Genomic DNA, 18,541 nt, shown 5'->3' with positions numbered 1-18,541 from the left:
GTAGATGATCTGGGAGCATTCTTTGCTAATATGTCATTGGTTACTGTATTGGCAGTCAAGGCCAGATATTGAGGGCCTCAGAGAGTTTGTCTCATGTACTTCTGACAGGAGCTGTCAGATATTCAACATGACATTACAAGAGAAGAACTTAAGTAGGCTTTTCTTTTGTTTCTTTCAAGGAGACCCATCTGCTAATGAGCACAGGCACGCAGGAAGCGCCTAAGAAGTATAGTTTCCTCAGTTTTAATCATTACCCAGGAATATATAGACATTACTGAATATGGCTTAATTTGAAACTGTCTCATAAGCTTTGTAAATATTTTAGTTAGCATTTAATAAAGTGGTTTTTTTGTATCAGAATTATAGAAAAAATATCTTATTCAATAAGAATTTATGGAATTATCTGATAGTATAAAAGATTGCATGTTGATTCATTGTTAGAAGACAATTTCATTGTCTTTAAACTGTAGATAGTAGAGAGGAATATGTACATAAATAATCACTTAAAACAAGGTACTCCAAATCTATGAAAGGTAAGTTTCAATGTTCTCATTTAAAAAAAAAAAAACAGGATGCTCAAGAGAGTTAATGAAAAGGTGGGTCTCAAACATGTCTGTCAATAGAAAATTGTCCCTTTGCACAAGCATAGGTATTAGTCTCCTCATGTGAGGACTTTTCATGGCAGAACACCTCACATGCAAGACCTGGTAATAAAAAGCATAATGACATTCTCAGGAATTGTTATAAGATATTAATTCTGGCAAGTCATAAACAAATTTCTACCTATGCAATGTCGAGAAACTATTACAGACAACAGTAAGAATATCATCAAAGCCAATGTGTGAACCAAGGAGTTTTATAGAGGTCCCTTATGTATAGGGAAAAAGTTACTTCCGGGAGTAAGTATATATGCATATACGTATATATGCTTATATATAGAAATGAGTCAAATATATATGCTTCATCAGAATTCTATCCCAGAACAAATTTTAATAAGCAAACAAGGTAGATAGTATCTCTTCCATAAAGCTATCTAGTCTGAAGGAATCTTCCAGCAGTTATTATTGATTATGTAGGCTCTGGGAGAGAAGAGTGGATTCCAGAGACTCCTCATGTTTTTGATTCGTTTACTTTCTGAATGCTAGAGAACTTGCCTGTAAGATGGAACGTCTCACCTTCCCTTAGAACTTCCGAATCTTAAGGAGTTTCCCTCTAAAGCAGATATTTTATAGAAGTGGTGTGGTGATTGCTACCCAGGAGGAACCTAAAAATCAGGGCAGTCTAACTTGAACTTTCATATTCATACAAACTGAATGCTTATGCAAATGACCAGGAATTGTTCTCCTACGATTAAGGAACGTGGAGAAGAAAGACTATCAAAGTCAGCCTCCTTTTGACATTTCTATAAAGATCATAGGGATTTTTTTTAAAGGAATCATCACTGAAGTGTTTCTATAAAGTAATCTAAAATGGGTTTGGAAGCAAGTTGAATAATGTAGATGAGTTTCAAGGCAAAATTGCAAACACTGGCAGTTGTTCAGGTTCTTAGGCAATAATTGCTGTGTGAGAAGACTTTCCACTAAATAATGAATAAAAATAGTGTGATGCCACATAGATTTCTGTTGGTTAAATAAACACCAGGAAACAGAGATAGATACAAAGGATGATTCAGTACATGCTGGAAACAATGATTGTCGTGACTTGTGAGTCTGCCCTGAGTTCCATGTGAAGATATTAAACAGAACTGCATACAGTCTGTGTTTAGTGTGCTTACCACATTCCTGTGTTGTGCTCTGAAGTAAGCAAAAAGAGTGGAGTCTGGAAGAAGGCTTTCCACTATTAAACCGTACCTTCTGAAACATGTCATAGAAGAGAAAAAGCCTGGCATCTTCTTACAAGAAATAAAAACAGATTAAAAGCTGAGAGTTGAAAATTTCAAAATTAAAAGCAATATACATTATTTATTGATTGTTATCTATTTATTTTTTTATTTTAGTTATTAAAATTTAAATTATTTGCAAATGATAAAAAGACTTTTAAACATTTTCAAACTCATAGTTAGTTATGCCTTTATAAAATATCCCTTTTTAGGATATTCATGTCAGTGATGTTCTTTATTTTCGTCACTTGCCAACAACTACAAGTTTTCTATACACGTTGGAATTTTACATGCGATTTCCACAGAAATTGATTTTACTATGGCCTGTTGTATAAACATAAATTTATAAAATAGCAACCATATATAAAATTATTCCTTTAGAGTTTGAATGGTTTCTAATCCATTACAGAAAGTAAATAATTAAGTGGTAATTTGAAAGAGACGTTTTTCTAACCAGAAATTAAAATAATGGTCAATTACTCTCCAAGGTATATTATATGTCTATGACTATCTTTTTATTTTCAGTTGAAACATCACCTTCACCATGTCAATTAAAACAGAGTTCCTTTTTACAATTTCTCTTAGACCTAGTGAAGTATCATAATTTAAGGATTTGGCATATATAGGATATTGCATGTTTTCTGAACTTGGAAAAGACAGTGTAATCAGTCTGATGTGATTGGGAGCATTATCCTCTCTTGAATGGTCTTAAACATAATTATTTCTTTTAAAAAATGTTTTGGTTAAAATATAATTACATCATTTTCCTTCCTCTCTCCTCCCTCCAACCCTTTATATATCTTTTATCAAGTGCTCAAAATCCATACTCTTTTTAATTATGTACTACTCTTACTGTTAATGTTGTATAAATATTTGAAAATTAATGTACAAAAAAAATCTGCTGAATCTGTTGAGTGTTGCAGATATATACATATATTTTCAGGAATGACAACTTCGTAATGGATAACCAAATAGGGGATTCATTTCAGGGGAAAGTTAAGCATCCTTCTCTTAGTGGTTGTTAATTGCCTGTAGCTTTTCATCTAGGGAGTGGAGGCCTGTGAGATTTCCTGAATCCATGATGGTGCATTAGCTAGCATTGCCATTGTTCACACGTTAAAAATAATCATAGTTGTTCTATCATTCTACCCCAAAGTATGATAGAATATATTTACATTGACTTTATATCCTCATGAGTCTTCTGAAGTTCTGAGTCATTCTGGAAGTTCAGGGGTGAAGAAATTTCATGTTTCCATTTTGACCTAACCAGGGAAGACTCTGTGTCTCCGTTTTGGCTATCTTAAATTAATACAAAAGAAATAAACATAATGGAAATTTTTATATATTCTTTATATATAAAGACATACCGGAAAATAGAATGTCCTTGTCCTCATACTTTGGGTTCTTTCTGAGGCAGCCTCTTAATCTACCCTTTTCCACCTCAAGCAAGTACCTATCATGTAATAAATGACCACTTGCTTGCCTGTTTTAATAACTTATTGCCTGAGCGATAATCCTTCAATTATTTCTCCTCGAAACACCTCTCCAACATTAAAAAATGATGGCAAATTTTAAAACACCTGAATTTAAATAGGTGTAAATAATAGTTTTTCTTTTCCTTTTTCTACCATCAAAACATCTTTGTAGCTTGGATTTACTACAGGACTCCCAGGTGAAAACTTTCTTTTCTTTTTCCTTTATTTTTCATTATTTTTTTTATGATTTCTTTGCATTTCTATTAAAACAAAATGGAGAAAAATCAATAAACTTGGTCCAGACCAAAAAAAGTAGCATCTAAACAATGAATTTTGTAGGTACTTTGTTCTCTATAATAGTGGCAGTTCTATTTGATGCATATATTCAAAGTTGACAAGACTGTATCTACTTTATTAACCAAGCTATTAAATACTCTATATGGACTCATTAATGAATGAAACAAAAGATATTTACTGTGCAAAATGAAGTTGTAAAACAAAAATAGTAACATTTCATTTAAAATCCTTAATATAGGAGAACTAGACATGAGAGCATCATTTACATAATAAGAAAGCCTTGGTATCACAAAAAATTCTTTGATAATGATTATGTTTAGGCATCTCAGATAATTATATATATATATATATACATATATATATATATATATATATATATATATATATATATATTCATAGCTCTTTTGGTCCAGGAATAAGTCTCAGTGATTGCATAAGACATAAGACTCAGGTTCAATTCATAACACTCACATAGTGTCTAACAACCATCTGTAACCCCAGTTTCAGAGGATCCAACAGATATGCAGCTGGTACACATACATGCACGCAGGTAAAACTTTCATACACACAAAGCAAAAAATTAGAAAAAACAAATATTATTTTTAGCAGTCAGTACGTCAAATGCCATATGCCTTTTCAGCCTACCCATGTGCATAAGAAAGAGAAATTTAACCTCAAAATAAAAATTAATGCTTGTGTCTAATTATTCATGAAGAAGATTAATTTGTAATTTGCAAAAAAGTACTTAAATAAATTCAAGTCATAACCATTCTTGTATCCTGCACGTGGTTTGCACATTAGTATGTCATTTGGCTTCCTTTCCAGGTTACAGAAGAATTAGCAGTTTAATTATTCTTGAGGAAAGATGTTCAATAAATTTTCTAACTACTTTCCACAGCCAAGTGGCTGTTTGCACTTAAAAGTTGTCAGGTCAGCAATATCTAAACTCCTTGCTTTGTTCTTTTTGTGCATCATGTCTGCATTCAGAGCACCAAGGATAAAATAATAGCCTAACCATTTTATGTGGATATAAAGTCTTGAATGCATTTTAGGGGAGGATATAGCAAGGCAGAGCTAGAGTGGAAAACTTGAAGTTGTGAAATTACATTTTACTTTCAAATTTGAATTTGCGGTTGATGAAAAGTTGGCTGGTGTCAGGAAAGTGCTGGAGTTTAACTCTTAGAAACTCAGAGTGCTCTGGCCTCAGATCCAATCACTGATGTCATTTCTTCTCCTTTGCTGGCTTTTCAGATCGGTTTGCTGTGCTTGCAAACAATAACTTGCAGATTCTCAACATCAATAAAAGTGATGAAGGTATATACAGATGTGAAGGAAGAGTGGAGGCAAGGGGAGAGATTGACTTCCGGGATATCATTGTTATTGTCAATGGTAAGCAAGAAATTATTTGTGTGCTTTTTGTTGTGTGTTTCAGCAATGTTTGTTAGAAGGTAAACTGCAAAATCAACAATGAATATATCCCTAGGAGATGCAATCTATGCCTGTAAAATCCACCAATTTTACTAAAGATATTTCTTATATTGCATTTCAACTAAACATCCAGTCTCAGATGCCATTACTTCTTAGGGCATCTTGATTTTTATAGGAAATGTATCTAAAAGAATACAAACCGGAACATAATAACATCTCTTAGTAGATTGATATTTAAGTTTCTGACATATGCATCACTTAATATTTCCCCAGTTTTAATAATTGAGTTAATATTGTTACTTTTTAGTTAACAATATCGATTTAAATCTTTAAATTCTTCACGAGAATTCCACAATAAAAGTAAAATCTGAAGTTTTGTCTTCTTATTCTTATTTATTAAGAGTCGACTGGAAGGCAAATATAGAAAAGTATTTCTGGCCATGAAAACATTCATGTCAAAACAAAGTTGACATTGTTTTGTCTGTGTCTGTTCACCCTAAAGCCAGTTGCATATTCCTTTCCTATACAAACTCAGCTTAAAAACTCTGATCATCTCTGGGTGAACGATACTAATTCACCGTGTTTTCCCTTTCTGGTCATAAGCTCTCATACTTTAAAGTAACTAAAACTTCATTCTGTAAAATAAGTGTTCACCAATCCCAGTATTGATTGCTTCTGCTTGAGGTGGTTTAGTCAGATTCTGTCAAGAAAGCATATTGACCAATGTAACCAGAATACTGTGATTTTTCTCTTGCATGTTCTTTGATTTAGTCCGGAAATTCTTTCTATTCCAATCTTATTGACTCTTTTTCCTTTTATTGGTGCCTTCTGAACCTCGAGATTCTCAGAAAGATTTCCCTGGCAATGTGTCTGTTACAGTTCTCTGAACCCCTCATAGATTTTTTAATGGAGAGTTTGAGACTTCAAAACTGTAAAAATAAATAAATAAATAAATAAATAAATAAAATAAGAAATAAAATATGGCTTTTTCACACATTGTTTTCTCTTTCTTAAATTACAATTTGTCTCTTGTTGTATTACTATTTTCTAGTTAATACATTAGTCTTTCTCAATTACTTGTTACAAACTTTTCCCTTATTATTCTGGCCTTTATCTTGGTCGTATTTTATTAGGCTCATCATGACACAAATACATATTTCATCAACATGTGAATAATACTGAAAAAAATGAAAATAAACTCATAGTGTATATAGAGGTATAGAGATATAATATTTATAAAATAAAATGTATTTTTGAGAAAATGCAATATTAAATATTTATTTCGTCATGTTACAATTAGTTTTGACTATGTTACAACTGAAAGTTACTTTCCTGGGGATTTCTAGAGAGTTTACCCCTTTTTCCAAGATAGTAAACATTTATTATAAAGTTTTCCCCTTATTAAAATATTTAAAGAAAAACAAATTTCACAAGTATTGTTTTGCTTTCAAAATGAGAGAGTTGAATTTATAAATTCATTGAATAGCTATATATATATATATTGTTTCATTCTACATTACATTTTGACTTGTAGAATATCTAAGGTCACATTGTATTTTCTAAGATGCTTAGACTTTTTTCTCACTATCACTTTTAACCAAATGTATTAATTAACCCCCACTATGGTTTTCAAGATGTAAGGATTCCCAAGTAGTTGTAATGCTTAATCAAAGAGAAGTTTTTAAATTATCAATGCTACCAATATTGCTAGAAAAGAATGACTCCTTGTTATTCAGAAGAAATCTAATAATGAAAATTTGTGATTTATTAAAATTTGGAGAGAAGAAGCTTTTTGTAGACCAAAGCATAATCATAAAGAATAAAAACTGGCCATGGGTCTGAACACAGCAAAGGAAATGTGACTATAATACATTATTTGAGGGAGTACAAAGATACTGATAGTACTAAATGGGTGAGAAATCAGGTTAGATATAGCTGAAAAAACAGAGGCAGGTCATAGAGGGTGTTGTGTATGTCCTTAAATATCTGTCTGCCTTCTATGGGATAATTATAGACCCCTTTGAGGAGAAAGTACTACAGAAGGGTAGAAAGCTCTTACTAGGAGAGAGGTAGGGAATTGTAATCAATAATTGGAACCCAACTAATGGAGAAGAAAATGAATGTGAAAGGATATAATTAAGCAGTATATGTTCAAAAATGTCATGTTCCACCTGACAACAATGAAGGTTCATTTTCAGATTCTAGTGTAGAGTTCTTGGTTTCCAGTACAGCACAAGCTAACAGAGTCTAATAAGGTGTGAATTTAAATATTTATGCTCAATTTGGCAATTACACACTTACAGGAGACATTAAAGGGAATGCTATCATTTTAATAGCTTAGACTGAATTCAGCATAAACGTGCATGCACGTTCATTGAAGGAGAGACATAGTGATTGCGTTCCTTTTGTGATTATACCTTCCTTAAATCTTGAATAGCCTGGAAAATAATTCAAGAATACATCAATATAAATGGATGGGATGAGATAACAGGCTTTTCTATAAAGTCCTCAAGATTTGAAACTAGATAATTATGGTATGCATATACACAAACATGTACACAAATCATACACAATTTTTTTAAAAATAAAGCCAGTGTTTTCTCCCTAACTTCATCAATATTTCCGTCTTGTCTGATTTCCAGCTCCCCACCTGTGAAAATGTTCTTTGATATTAAAAAACAGGGGGCATAAGTTTAAAAGTCAGTGCAAGGTTATTCCTATAGAAATGATGCTTCCTATTTTCTAAATCTTTTGTAAATTTATGAAAATGATCCACTAACTACAGATTTAAGCTTTATGTAATGGAGCTAGGAACAATTGAGGCTGGATGAAAATTATGTGGATATAGAACTCCAAGGCAATTCCCTGTTACTCTTCTTGTCCACAGTAGATGATAATGGTGGGATATATATCAAAAAGTCACTGGCTAACTGCATAGGGATGTGTTTTTCAGTAATCCCCAGACTGTGATCTTTGTATTTCTACCTGCACCAACTCATTTATGTAGGGCAGGGAAATGAGGAACAACCCTTTTTGTTACAAGAAATGAAACTTCACCATTTTCTTTATAATGTTTGTGAAATGTCATAGAATCCTAAGCATCAATAAAGAGAAAAAAACTACTGTATAGATTAATGCCATGAAAACAGCTAGCAATGAGAAAACAAATTTAATATTATAATTTGTAAGATAATGTTTAATAAAATTGTGGTGAGCCCACAAGTAGTATACAGTAAATGTACAACTGACAGATCTATTTAACTAGCCACAGCAAGTGTATACGTGCACACTACTTGGAGAACCCATTTTTGCAGGACCATGGACACAGCTGTCCTTTGGATAAGTCACTGTCAGGTTTGAAAAAATCTTGTGAAATCATGACATTTCTCTCTTTTATAGTATCCCGGCAGTGTATGAACCTATTTTTCCTGTAGAGCAAAGAGACACATCCCCACACACCATAAAGCCATAGTGTGAAAATGATCCAGTCAAGAGCTTGTTCTCATTGCCAAAATCTACATAAAAATGGTCCTACACACACTTTCTTCGTTAATAATACTCACTGACAAGAAAGGAGCCTCATATAGGAGGTAGTCTGCTCGACCAGCAGATGCAGGAAGGTGTAATCTAATAATATTATGTATTAGCCCTTCTCCTTGGTTTCAACTAACATAAGATCATAACACAGGAAATTAGCTGTTTATACAGGAAAAACGCCTGAGTTGCTAAAACTAGCTTCAGAGAGAAAAATTCTCACCTTGGCACCCTGCTGGAATCAAAAGCAGGGTCCCCAGAAGAGATTTTAACTAAACCAGCTCAATGCTAATGCAAACCAACCCAGCAGGTTAGTATAGCTAGCTGCAGGGCAAACTTCACTGCCCTGCCCCCTCTGAGACCTAAGGTGGCTTCTTGCCAGATGCATTGGTTTCTTGTGACTCTGTGAAAATGTATGCCTGATAATATTGCCACGGCCTATGGGACTGTTAACTTGTCTGTTTGTGTATATGAACTGAGAGGTTTGTGGACATCACATCTCCTTTTTACCCTTACTCTTATGCCTTAATCCTTACCTTTACCGTTGCCCTTAGCCTTACGCTTGCTTTGCCATTATCTTCTTCTTACCCCCTTTTCCCATGATGCCTTATGCCTGACGCCTTTACCGTTATTCTTTGTTCTTGTGTCGGACGCTTTGCCCTTAGCCTTATGCCATTACGCCTTCTTCTCTTCCTTCTTTCATCTTCCCCCACGGAATAAAGAAAATATAGGAAAAAACGTGCCTGAGTCAGTTTACTCTTCCCCTCAGATCCCATTCCCAAGACAGTTTTCACTTGTCACAGAAGTCCTACTCTGAACCCTCAAAGAGTGCTGTGGCTAGAACTCAGTAGTTCTTGATAAATAATTATATATAAATTACCATGCAAAATTTATGCCAAGTTCAAGGAAAGAGTGAAACCTTTTGCCTGCTGGGATACTTGATGCTGGTCAACTGGAGCTGAAGAGACTAGCATTGTTGAGACTAAATCTTCTGGAAGGCATCTCCTGATAGCACACCGAAACTGTGTTTGAAAGCAGCTAAGGTTGTACCTCATCCCAGATGCGGAACACGCTAGTGCAATATTCACGCAGATAGTACTGGTTTGGAAGTCATAAAGGGGTCATTGAGAATAACTGGGTTTTGACACTGTGAGAGGTCACAAGAGGCTGTTGGTGAAGATTCAGCCCCAGAGGTAATTGAAGGCATTGGTTTGAAGGGGTCATGTATAGAATTTGAGGCCCGGCACAAAGTGCTGGCAAATTTCACAAGAAGATCACAGTGTTTTGGAGATGTCAATATAAGGGATGACCACCAAGAATAGCAGCAGCTGTGAGTAGAGCCTGCTGGACCCTAGAAGATATCATGTATGGGCTGCAGGGAGTATGGAGACCTAGAAGTGATCCATGCCTTTTGGAGGAGCCCAGAAGATTGTGATTGAATCCCAGATGATTGAGCGTTGTGTTACTTAAGCTTTTGAAGTTTGCTTTTGCTTTTTCATTTTGTGGCTGTGCACTGGTTCTTCCCTCTTGAAGTAAGTCATAAATTATTTATTTTATTTTTGATTTTACAGGATCCCACAGTTGAGAGACTTGAATTTGAAAAGAAGTTGTATTTTAAAGAGTCTACTTAGTTTTGCCCTCCTTGAGTTCCTGTCCTGACTTCCTTTTGTAATAGACTCCAGAGTCTAAGTGTAAGCCAAAGAATCCCTTTCCTCCCCAATTGCTTATGGTCGTGGTGTTTCACCTAAGACGCCATCTTACAATATAATGTTAGTCTCTGACAAGAGCCCAGCATTTTCTCACTTCCAAATTAAGTGTTCCATCTGAGTTGCCCTGATTTACAGATGTGTTCCTCTAGTTATGTAGGGACTGGCTTAGACTGTTTTGGTGTTGGTAGTTGTTATAATATATTAATATGGTAAATACAACTTGGGACATGGGTTCTGTCATTAATTGGAAACCAAACTACAGCAGTAGCAGAAGAAAAAAAAGAGAAAGAAAAAAGAAAGTCTAACAATCAAAGTATAATTTCACATTATATTAATGAAATACATCATGGAATTGATCTTAGAGTTAGCTGAAGAGACACTCATGTATTCTATTCCCCAAATGTGTCGAAACACATGATGACTTGGCAAACAGCTTCAAGACTAGTCATTCTACAAGGTACATATGGCTGCAATTCCTTAAAAATTTGTTGTTTTTTGTAATCTTGTTTTAAAAAGAACAATTATCTTATTTATGTGTATTTATAATTATACATAACTTTTCTTTTAAGTCTAAGCCAATTTTCATTTGTTCTCTAGTATTTAGTTCATACTTCATCTCTAGCAAGCTACTCATTTTTATTTCAATAATTATATAATTTTCTCCTACAAGATCTCATTCTACAAGCTCTATATGTTTTTTTTTTCCCTGAAGACTAAGTGCTTGAAATCTCAGCCCACACTCTACAGGGTATGCACATTTAAAATATTTCTTTGAAAGGAAAGGATAGGGTCTAGCAAGTAGAAACAGTTCAAGACTCTCAGGGGCCCAATTTGTGCAGAAAACTTCTTGTCCTCACTGTCAACCAACATCTGAGTGAAGCAGCTCAGTGAAAGTCTTACCGAACTTCAAGGCAAGCTAAGGTTTTGTTTAGGACAGGTGAGAACTCCCAGGAAAGGCAATGATTTCAAGGATTGCTAAGGGAATTTTCTTGTGCATCACATATTCCAGGGATCATATTATGGCTAAAAATCAAGTGGTAGCCTTCTGACAGTCTGTGTCAACACTGAAATGCTCCAACTGAATTCTAAACCAGTTCTCTCTATACAACTTGTAGCAATGAATCTTCCAACTGATTTGAGATTAATGATTTATATGCCAGATGTTCCCACAGATAAGATTGTGATCGTTTTGCTCTACTATACATATACTTTTAAAAATCATAATACAACTATTTCATCTTCACTATTATTATCCAAAGATGTCAGATCTACTGCTTTTTCCTGTTAAACATTATTTTACGATCCAGTGCTAACTATGTTATCATGGTTCTAGCACTGCCTCATTGTATTGATTGTTTAAAAGTAAATGTGAATCATACCCCATATTTGTCATCATTTCTCAAACTTGAGGACATAATAATAGGTTTTATAGCAAAAGAGAAAGGAAGTACTGATTTTTCTGATATTGATGGTTGTTCATAATTCAGAAATATTTATCAAAAATAAATAACTATATACACTTAAGTCATTTTAATCAGTGAGCTAGACTTAAATTTTATCCTAATATTAAATTGTTTTGATTATGTCTATGGATGAAATAAATATGCAGGATTATGTATGTCCTTATGTCTAAAAGCTATTTTTTATTAAATATCAGTTTAGGTTGATCCTTCTCCATCAATAAGAAAATAAATTTCATTGCAAGTAACCATAATCAATGTTAAGGAAAACTAAGATGCGATTTCAGCTTATATTACATAGGAAAGGAAACAGAAAAATTGAATGTGTTGATAATAAATGTAGAAAGGTAGATATGATTTCATATAGACCTGATATGTCTACCGGAATGTAATCACTTTATACAGATTACCAAAAAATTTTATATTAATGAATTAACTTAATCCACAGTCTACCCTGCACTGCCACCATATTTCACAACATGTTATTATGAGATTAATTATACAAAAATGACAATGATGTAAATTGTAAGAGCAGAATCCTTGCTTCCTCATCAGAAGATTTACTATAATAATCATATTTAAAATGAAAAAGTCTATACTCTATTTGAGTACTGTGAATAAGCTTTGAAAATGTGGTTTTTAAGTTGGTTCACATTTTTTATTTTTTTTCAATGTTTATGTGCTATTGAAATCATCAGAAGACCTGAAGATAAGACATAATTTCTTTGTTCGTAGACAGATATTATAACACATAAGTTTTGGCTTTCAACCTGGTCATCTAAACTTGTAAAAAGGCAGTGGAATGTATTATATGACTTTCAAAAGTGTTAAAAACAATATAAAATATAAACGTAAGCAAATAATGGAATGGAGTGTTGGCTCGGTGATTCAGAGCAATGGCTACTCTTTCAGAGAACTTATCTGCAATCATTAACACCCACATGGTGACTCATGATCATCTTTAACATCATTCCAAAGATGTCCAATGCAGTCTTATGTCTGATCAGTGCAACTGTATTAGTAAACATTTATATCAAAAAAAGGGAAAAAAATCCGTGGAGTCTTTAGACATTTTCTTTATTTGAAAAGTATATTTAGAATTTATATTTTAGCTCCTAATAAAATACATAATAAATAATATTTTAGCTTGATAATTCCCAATAATGTAAAATAAAAATATGTACAAGTGTCAAAATTTGTATTAACGGGACAGTATCGTGGCCCAGTTGATAATCTTCCTTCCCACCATTCTTTGATACATACATAATGGAAGAAAAAATGACTCCCTGAGGTTTTCTATTGACAGCCACTCTCCCTCTATGGCATGATTGTGTATTTAAGATTACATATACAAATAAGTAAATGTAATAAAAATAAAAAATTATCGGTCAAGCTGAGAGATATAAGCTTATATTATAGTACCTAAAAATTGGGGAAAAAAAACAAACCAATTAAAAGAACAAAAAACAATACTGTGATTTGGTTTTGTGTCTGTCACATTAATCTGAGCAGCCTAATTGGTCTTACGAACATGGTATTAAATTCTTAGTTAGACTACACTTCTGTTGATTTACACTGTAATATAATAATGGACATTTTCTTAATAATTTCAGTGTTATGTAAAACATAAGCAGTAATATTTTTCCAACCTTGAAATTTTCCTGAAAATAAAATTATGGCAAATATTAAACAGCCTTTTTCATTTAGCAACAACATCAGAGAGGGGACTAGAAAACTCTCTTCTAGTGCAGAAGTGTTTCTATCTAAAGAAACATAAAGAGGGATTTCTGCTAATATGTTTGCTTTCTGTGGTTTGATAAAAATATGTGTTGCTACCATATAAACAATTTAACCATTCCTTCAACTTAATTTATAATTTGCAGTGAATGGTGCTGTTTATAGACTCCAAACTGTTTGAAGTTCAGATAACAAGTAACTGTAGAATTTAGTCAATCCTATATGGGACATTTCCATCCAATTTCTATATATCCCCAAGGCCTCAGGAAACCTAGAGGAGTAGGGCAGAAAAAATGTAAGTGGGCAAGATAACACCTTCTGAACATGACAGGACTGTTATACATCTGAATTCTCAAAACCTGATGACCTGCCAAATGGGAAAAAAAGAGCATTCTATTTCCATGTGTAATTCTAAGGCAAGAGCAAAATATATAGTACAGACATATGAAAAGCAAGAAAAAAGGTGAACCAATTAGTTATCTCATACAAATCAGCTGTGAAAACACACATAAAAGTAACATTTGAACTGAGTATGTTACATTTAGGAATAAATAAGTATTGAATACGTATATGCATAAAATAATAATGGAAAAAGGCCATAAATATGAAGAAATATGGGGAGATGTATGTGGGGCATGGATGGGAAAAGAGGGAAGGGAAACTTGCTATTATGTTGTAATATTTAAAAAAAAACAATTAAAGACAGCACAAGATGTCTCATGCCTCATTTGATATTCACTTACAAGACAAAACATTGCAGTAGTAGGTTATGCGGTGAAAAAATTTATTCTGTTCATAATAACAGAAATGCAATGAGATATAGAGAGTGAAATGAATGTGTCCTTTAAATTAAGAGTTAATATCTATAAGTCCATCTTTGGGGATTCTAATCATAAATATTATGATATTTCATGTAAGATTACGATCTGTATATCAACCCACATAATGGCAAACATGTGAGGTACTGTGTTTAGTTACTGAGATGCATTATCTGGCTGGGCAATGACGGCGCACACCTTTAATTCCAGCACTGGGGAGGCAGAGGCAGGCAGATCTCTGTGAGTTTGAGGCCAGCCTTATCTAAAAGAGCTAGTTCCAGGAAAGGATCCAAAGCTGCAAAGAAACCCTGTCATGAACCCCCTCCCCCCAAAAAAGATGTATCTCTTATTTTCCTCATTTTCCTTGTCACAGTGCCTTATAATGCTGACCTGAGCACTACTCTGAAGATATGTGATTGTAATCAAACCTCTAACTGCCTGTCTATTTGGAGAATATATATATATATATATATATTCTCTCATATATATATATATATATATATATATATATATATATATATATATATATATATAGAGAGAGAGAGAGAGAGAGAGAGAGAGAATAATCAATGTATTTACTTCTTTTATTTTTATTATTTTATACGTAGTACTTTATCATATACCCTTTAAGGACGTGCAGATGGGCATTGAGTCCCAGCACGGGTTTCCTTTGACACGGAAGCAGCGCTGTTAAAGTCTGTGATCTGTTTATTGCAAACACTGCATTTCAGTCACAGTTTCACCATGACCAGAATGTGCAGCGTGTACAATCTTGCAATGTAATTAGTTTGAAATTGAGGAAGCTTAATTTTAAAATTGAATTGTTCATGAAAATCTATTTTCATACTCTATAGCTGAAGCAGTTTCTCTTCATAAAATGTTTTATAGTTGTTTGAAGAAATTAAGTGTAGTTAATCAGAAAGAACATTATGGTTTGACACCTAATTTGAAAGCCCTGTCTTGAAACAGTGAATGATGGCCTATGGAATTACAGAGGCCAATAAGAACCCAAATAGGAAATCCATTTATGCTAAAAGTAGATTTCAGTATGGATTAAGTCATTGCTGCTGTGTCTTTGTGTGAGACCTATTTCCTGCATTATATATGTTCGCTAAAATACACAATTCATTGTTTAACAGGTTGAGAAATACTAAACTAATAACATGTTGAATTATCCAATTATATAAGAAAGCATATCACTGACCTTAATTCTCTGTGAAAACAGAAAGCAACAATGAAGGTTCAAAGCACTGAAAGACAGTGGCAAAATATTGTTGGTGCAGTGTTATGATCGCAACTCTTTCCTCTGTCCTTTGTCCTTCAGTTCCACCAGTCATTGTGATGCCCCAAAAGTCCTTCAATGCTACCGCAGAGAGAGGAGAAGAGATGACATTCACCTGCAGGGCCTCAGGCTCTCCAGATCCTACCATCTCTTGGTTTCGGTAAGTGAAGGGTCCATGTCTTCTCTGTGGTGTTCTTTGGCTCACGGAGTAATATTTGAAAGTACAATTACATGGAAAGAAACAATCATTGTCTAGGCTCATTTAAAATATATACTATCTAACACCAAAGAATCATCTCTGAAAACAAACATGCAAGCAACATTTTATAGACTGAGTGGGTTTTATTTTGGAATATATGTATATATAAGCATATCTAGATGGAACAAAAATTAATAAAAAAGAGAGCATGGATTTGAAAGAGAGATTTTTGCCCCCTTCTTCTATTTGTTTGTTTCATACTATTCTAGTTTGACTGTTTTTTATTTCATTTTTTAGATGCTTGTTTGCTTCCTAAGGAGAAAGAGGAAGAAAGGTTGTAAAATTTTATGAGATGGGAAGTAGGGAAGACCTGGCAGAAATTTAGGAAATAGAACCAAAATAAAAATACATTGTATGAAAAAAATCTGTTTTTAATAAGATAAAAAGAAAAGCAAATGAACAAGAAGATTTTAGAAGGAGAAACGATTAAGGGGATGATATAACTGTTTTATATCTCATAAATAACATAAATAATGAAACAGGCTCTAAAAATAATTCACTATTAGTGTGCTTGTGTGTGCATGTGCGTGGGTGTGGGTGTGGGTGTGAGACAGTACTGGTGTGTACACACCATGGCATATTTATGGGTATCAAAGGACAACTTTCAAGATCTGGTTCTTGCCTTTCACTGTGGAAACTGGAATAAACTTTGATTTCCAAATTTGTTAGTACTTTAACTCAATGAGGCATCTTGCCTGCCTCAGGTGCTATTAATTACTGGCTAAGGATATTAGATTGGACAGACGAAGACTACAGCAAGTGAGCTTGTCGTAATGTCCCTGAGCGAAAAATTGACAGAGATTGCTTACTGGAGCTACAGAGGTATTTTTTGTTCAACGTTGGCCCTGCGGCCTTGTTACTGATTGAGTCTGCTTTGCTGATGGAATAAAGTTTGTATTAAAATTGATGTTTTAACATTCTTAGCAACAATATTGTTTGGATGCAATTCACTTACTATTGTGTGAAAATAAATGCGTGTTTTCTTGTTGTACTATATTATAAAATAATTATATAGATGACATTTCAAGAAGTTTGAAAGACATTTCAAAAATTACTCACCAAAAGAATAATTAGTGTATTCTAAAAACTATTCTTTAATTGTTTACTTCTGTCTATTATTTTAAGTTTTCAAACATGCTTAGATTCCATTATTACCAAGCATCTTTTTATTGTACTCTATTATCATTGACTGATGTTCAAAGGAAGAAATTGAGGACAATAAAGCTTCAACAGGACAATCTTGTACATAAGCATTAGAGCACATTTTATGAGGCTAAGGATTTGGCTTAGCCAACTAGGTGCTTACCTCATAAGCATCTGGTCCTGAGTTAGATTATATCTATATGAATATTCCAGACATGCTGGTATTGTTGTAAAGTTAAGGATAAATAGGTGGATACACTAGGACCACATACCACTGGCCAGCCACTCATTGTACGTGATGACCCCAATGACAAACACTGTTAACAATCAAATTACAGCATTCCTGAATGTGATACCCTATATTATATTCTGGCTTCACAAATGTACATGCTTAAGTATTTTATACACACACACACACACACATATACACAATAATGTAAAATAGAAATAAGAAGTTTATTGAAGGAACACTAAGATCGTTAACAATTGTTATACTTATAAATGACAATCTGTAAAAAAAAACCAATTTCACAAAGTAATTAGTATTGAAAGGAAAGGGCATGACTGCTCCTAGGTACAGTAGGGAGAAATTTTATGGTAGGAAAGCATAGTCAGAGGCAAGGCCATCTGGAAGAGAGTACTTAGCTAGACTGATCTGGGTCATGTGTAAGATGTAAAAGAAAAAAGAGAGAGAAGAAAGAGGGGAATCAGGTGCAGCAGCCAGGATGCCAAAGGTACAAAAGGGAAGGGGCGGTTAATCAAAATGTCTTATATAGAGATGAGACTCTGGAGAAAGGCAGAGCAGCCTCTGGCTTTGAGAATTCAGAGTAGAGAGTGGGCTATGCAAGCTGTAGCCTGTAATGGGTAGGGACTGAGAGATGTTAGGAGAATCTGGTGTCCGGGTCAAATTTTGGTATGTTAAATAGGCACCTCAGCTGTTTATCCTGGGTTTGAACTTAATAACTATAGTCTCTATATACAAAGATAAAATTCTCGATATTTAAGCTTTGTAATTTGTTTTAAAAATAACAATATCCACAACTATTCTTCATTGCTATTTAAACAAGTTTTGATGATAATAAGATTTTAAGATCTTTATCTTGTTTATAATTTTATCATAGTAGGATTCAATAAGTATAATATTTCTACAAACAAGGTGAATGGAACTGATTTATGCAGATTTTAATTCTTGGTAATAATATTTTACTGGGATTGTCCATCAGACATTAGCATACTAACCCAAGGCAATCATGTATCTCAGTGAGTGCTTGATTCCAAATAATCCCTTGAGTTCATAGTACATCTAACTGAGTCATAGAAAAGTTCCTATGTCATTCATCCCCAAGAACAAATAATGATCTAGAACATGACCCTAAATTATTATACATGCCCAGAGATATTTAACATCTGTTCTTAAATATCTTGGAAATTATTTTCTTATACTTATTGGAAATACAATTATCATAAAAACTAAAATTAATCAAATCCAGAATGTTGGTATTTCTTCATCTGTATGCCTT

General features: G+C 33.6%; 1 protein-coding gene across 2 annotated transcripts in view; it reads left to right on the top strand.

The window, feature by feature from the left end:
* Window positions 1–18,541, top strand: part of Ncam2 (neural cell adhesion molecule 2) — a 409,212-nt gene that overhangs the window by 219,755 nt on the left and 170,916 nt on the right. For both annotated transcript variants that reach the window (XM_048422798.3, XM_085685717.2), the window contains exons 5-6: window positions 4,903–5,040; window positions 15,662–15,779. In XM_048422798.3, coding sequence (XP_048278755.2) covers window positions 4,903–5,040; window positions 15,662–15,779 — 256 coding nt within the window. The remainder of the gene's footprint in view (window positions 1–4,902; window positions 5,041–15,661; window positions 15,780–18,541) is intronic.

This window comes from Myodes glareolus, chromosome 2 (genome assembly GCF_982192425.1).
Source record: "Myodes glareolus chromosome 2, mMyoGla1.1, whole genome shotgun sequence".
Taxonomy (NCBI): domain Eukaryota; kingdom Metazoa; phylum Chordata; class Mammalia; order Rodentia; family Cricetidae; genus Myodes; species Myodes glareolus.
Note: the sequence above shows the minus strand (reverse complement) of the source record. Positions and strands in the feature narration are given on the sequence as shown.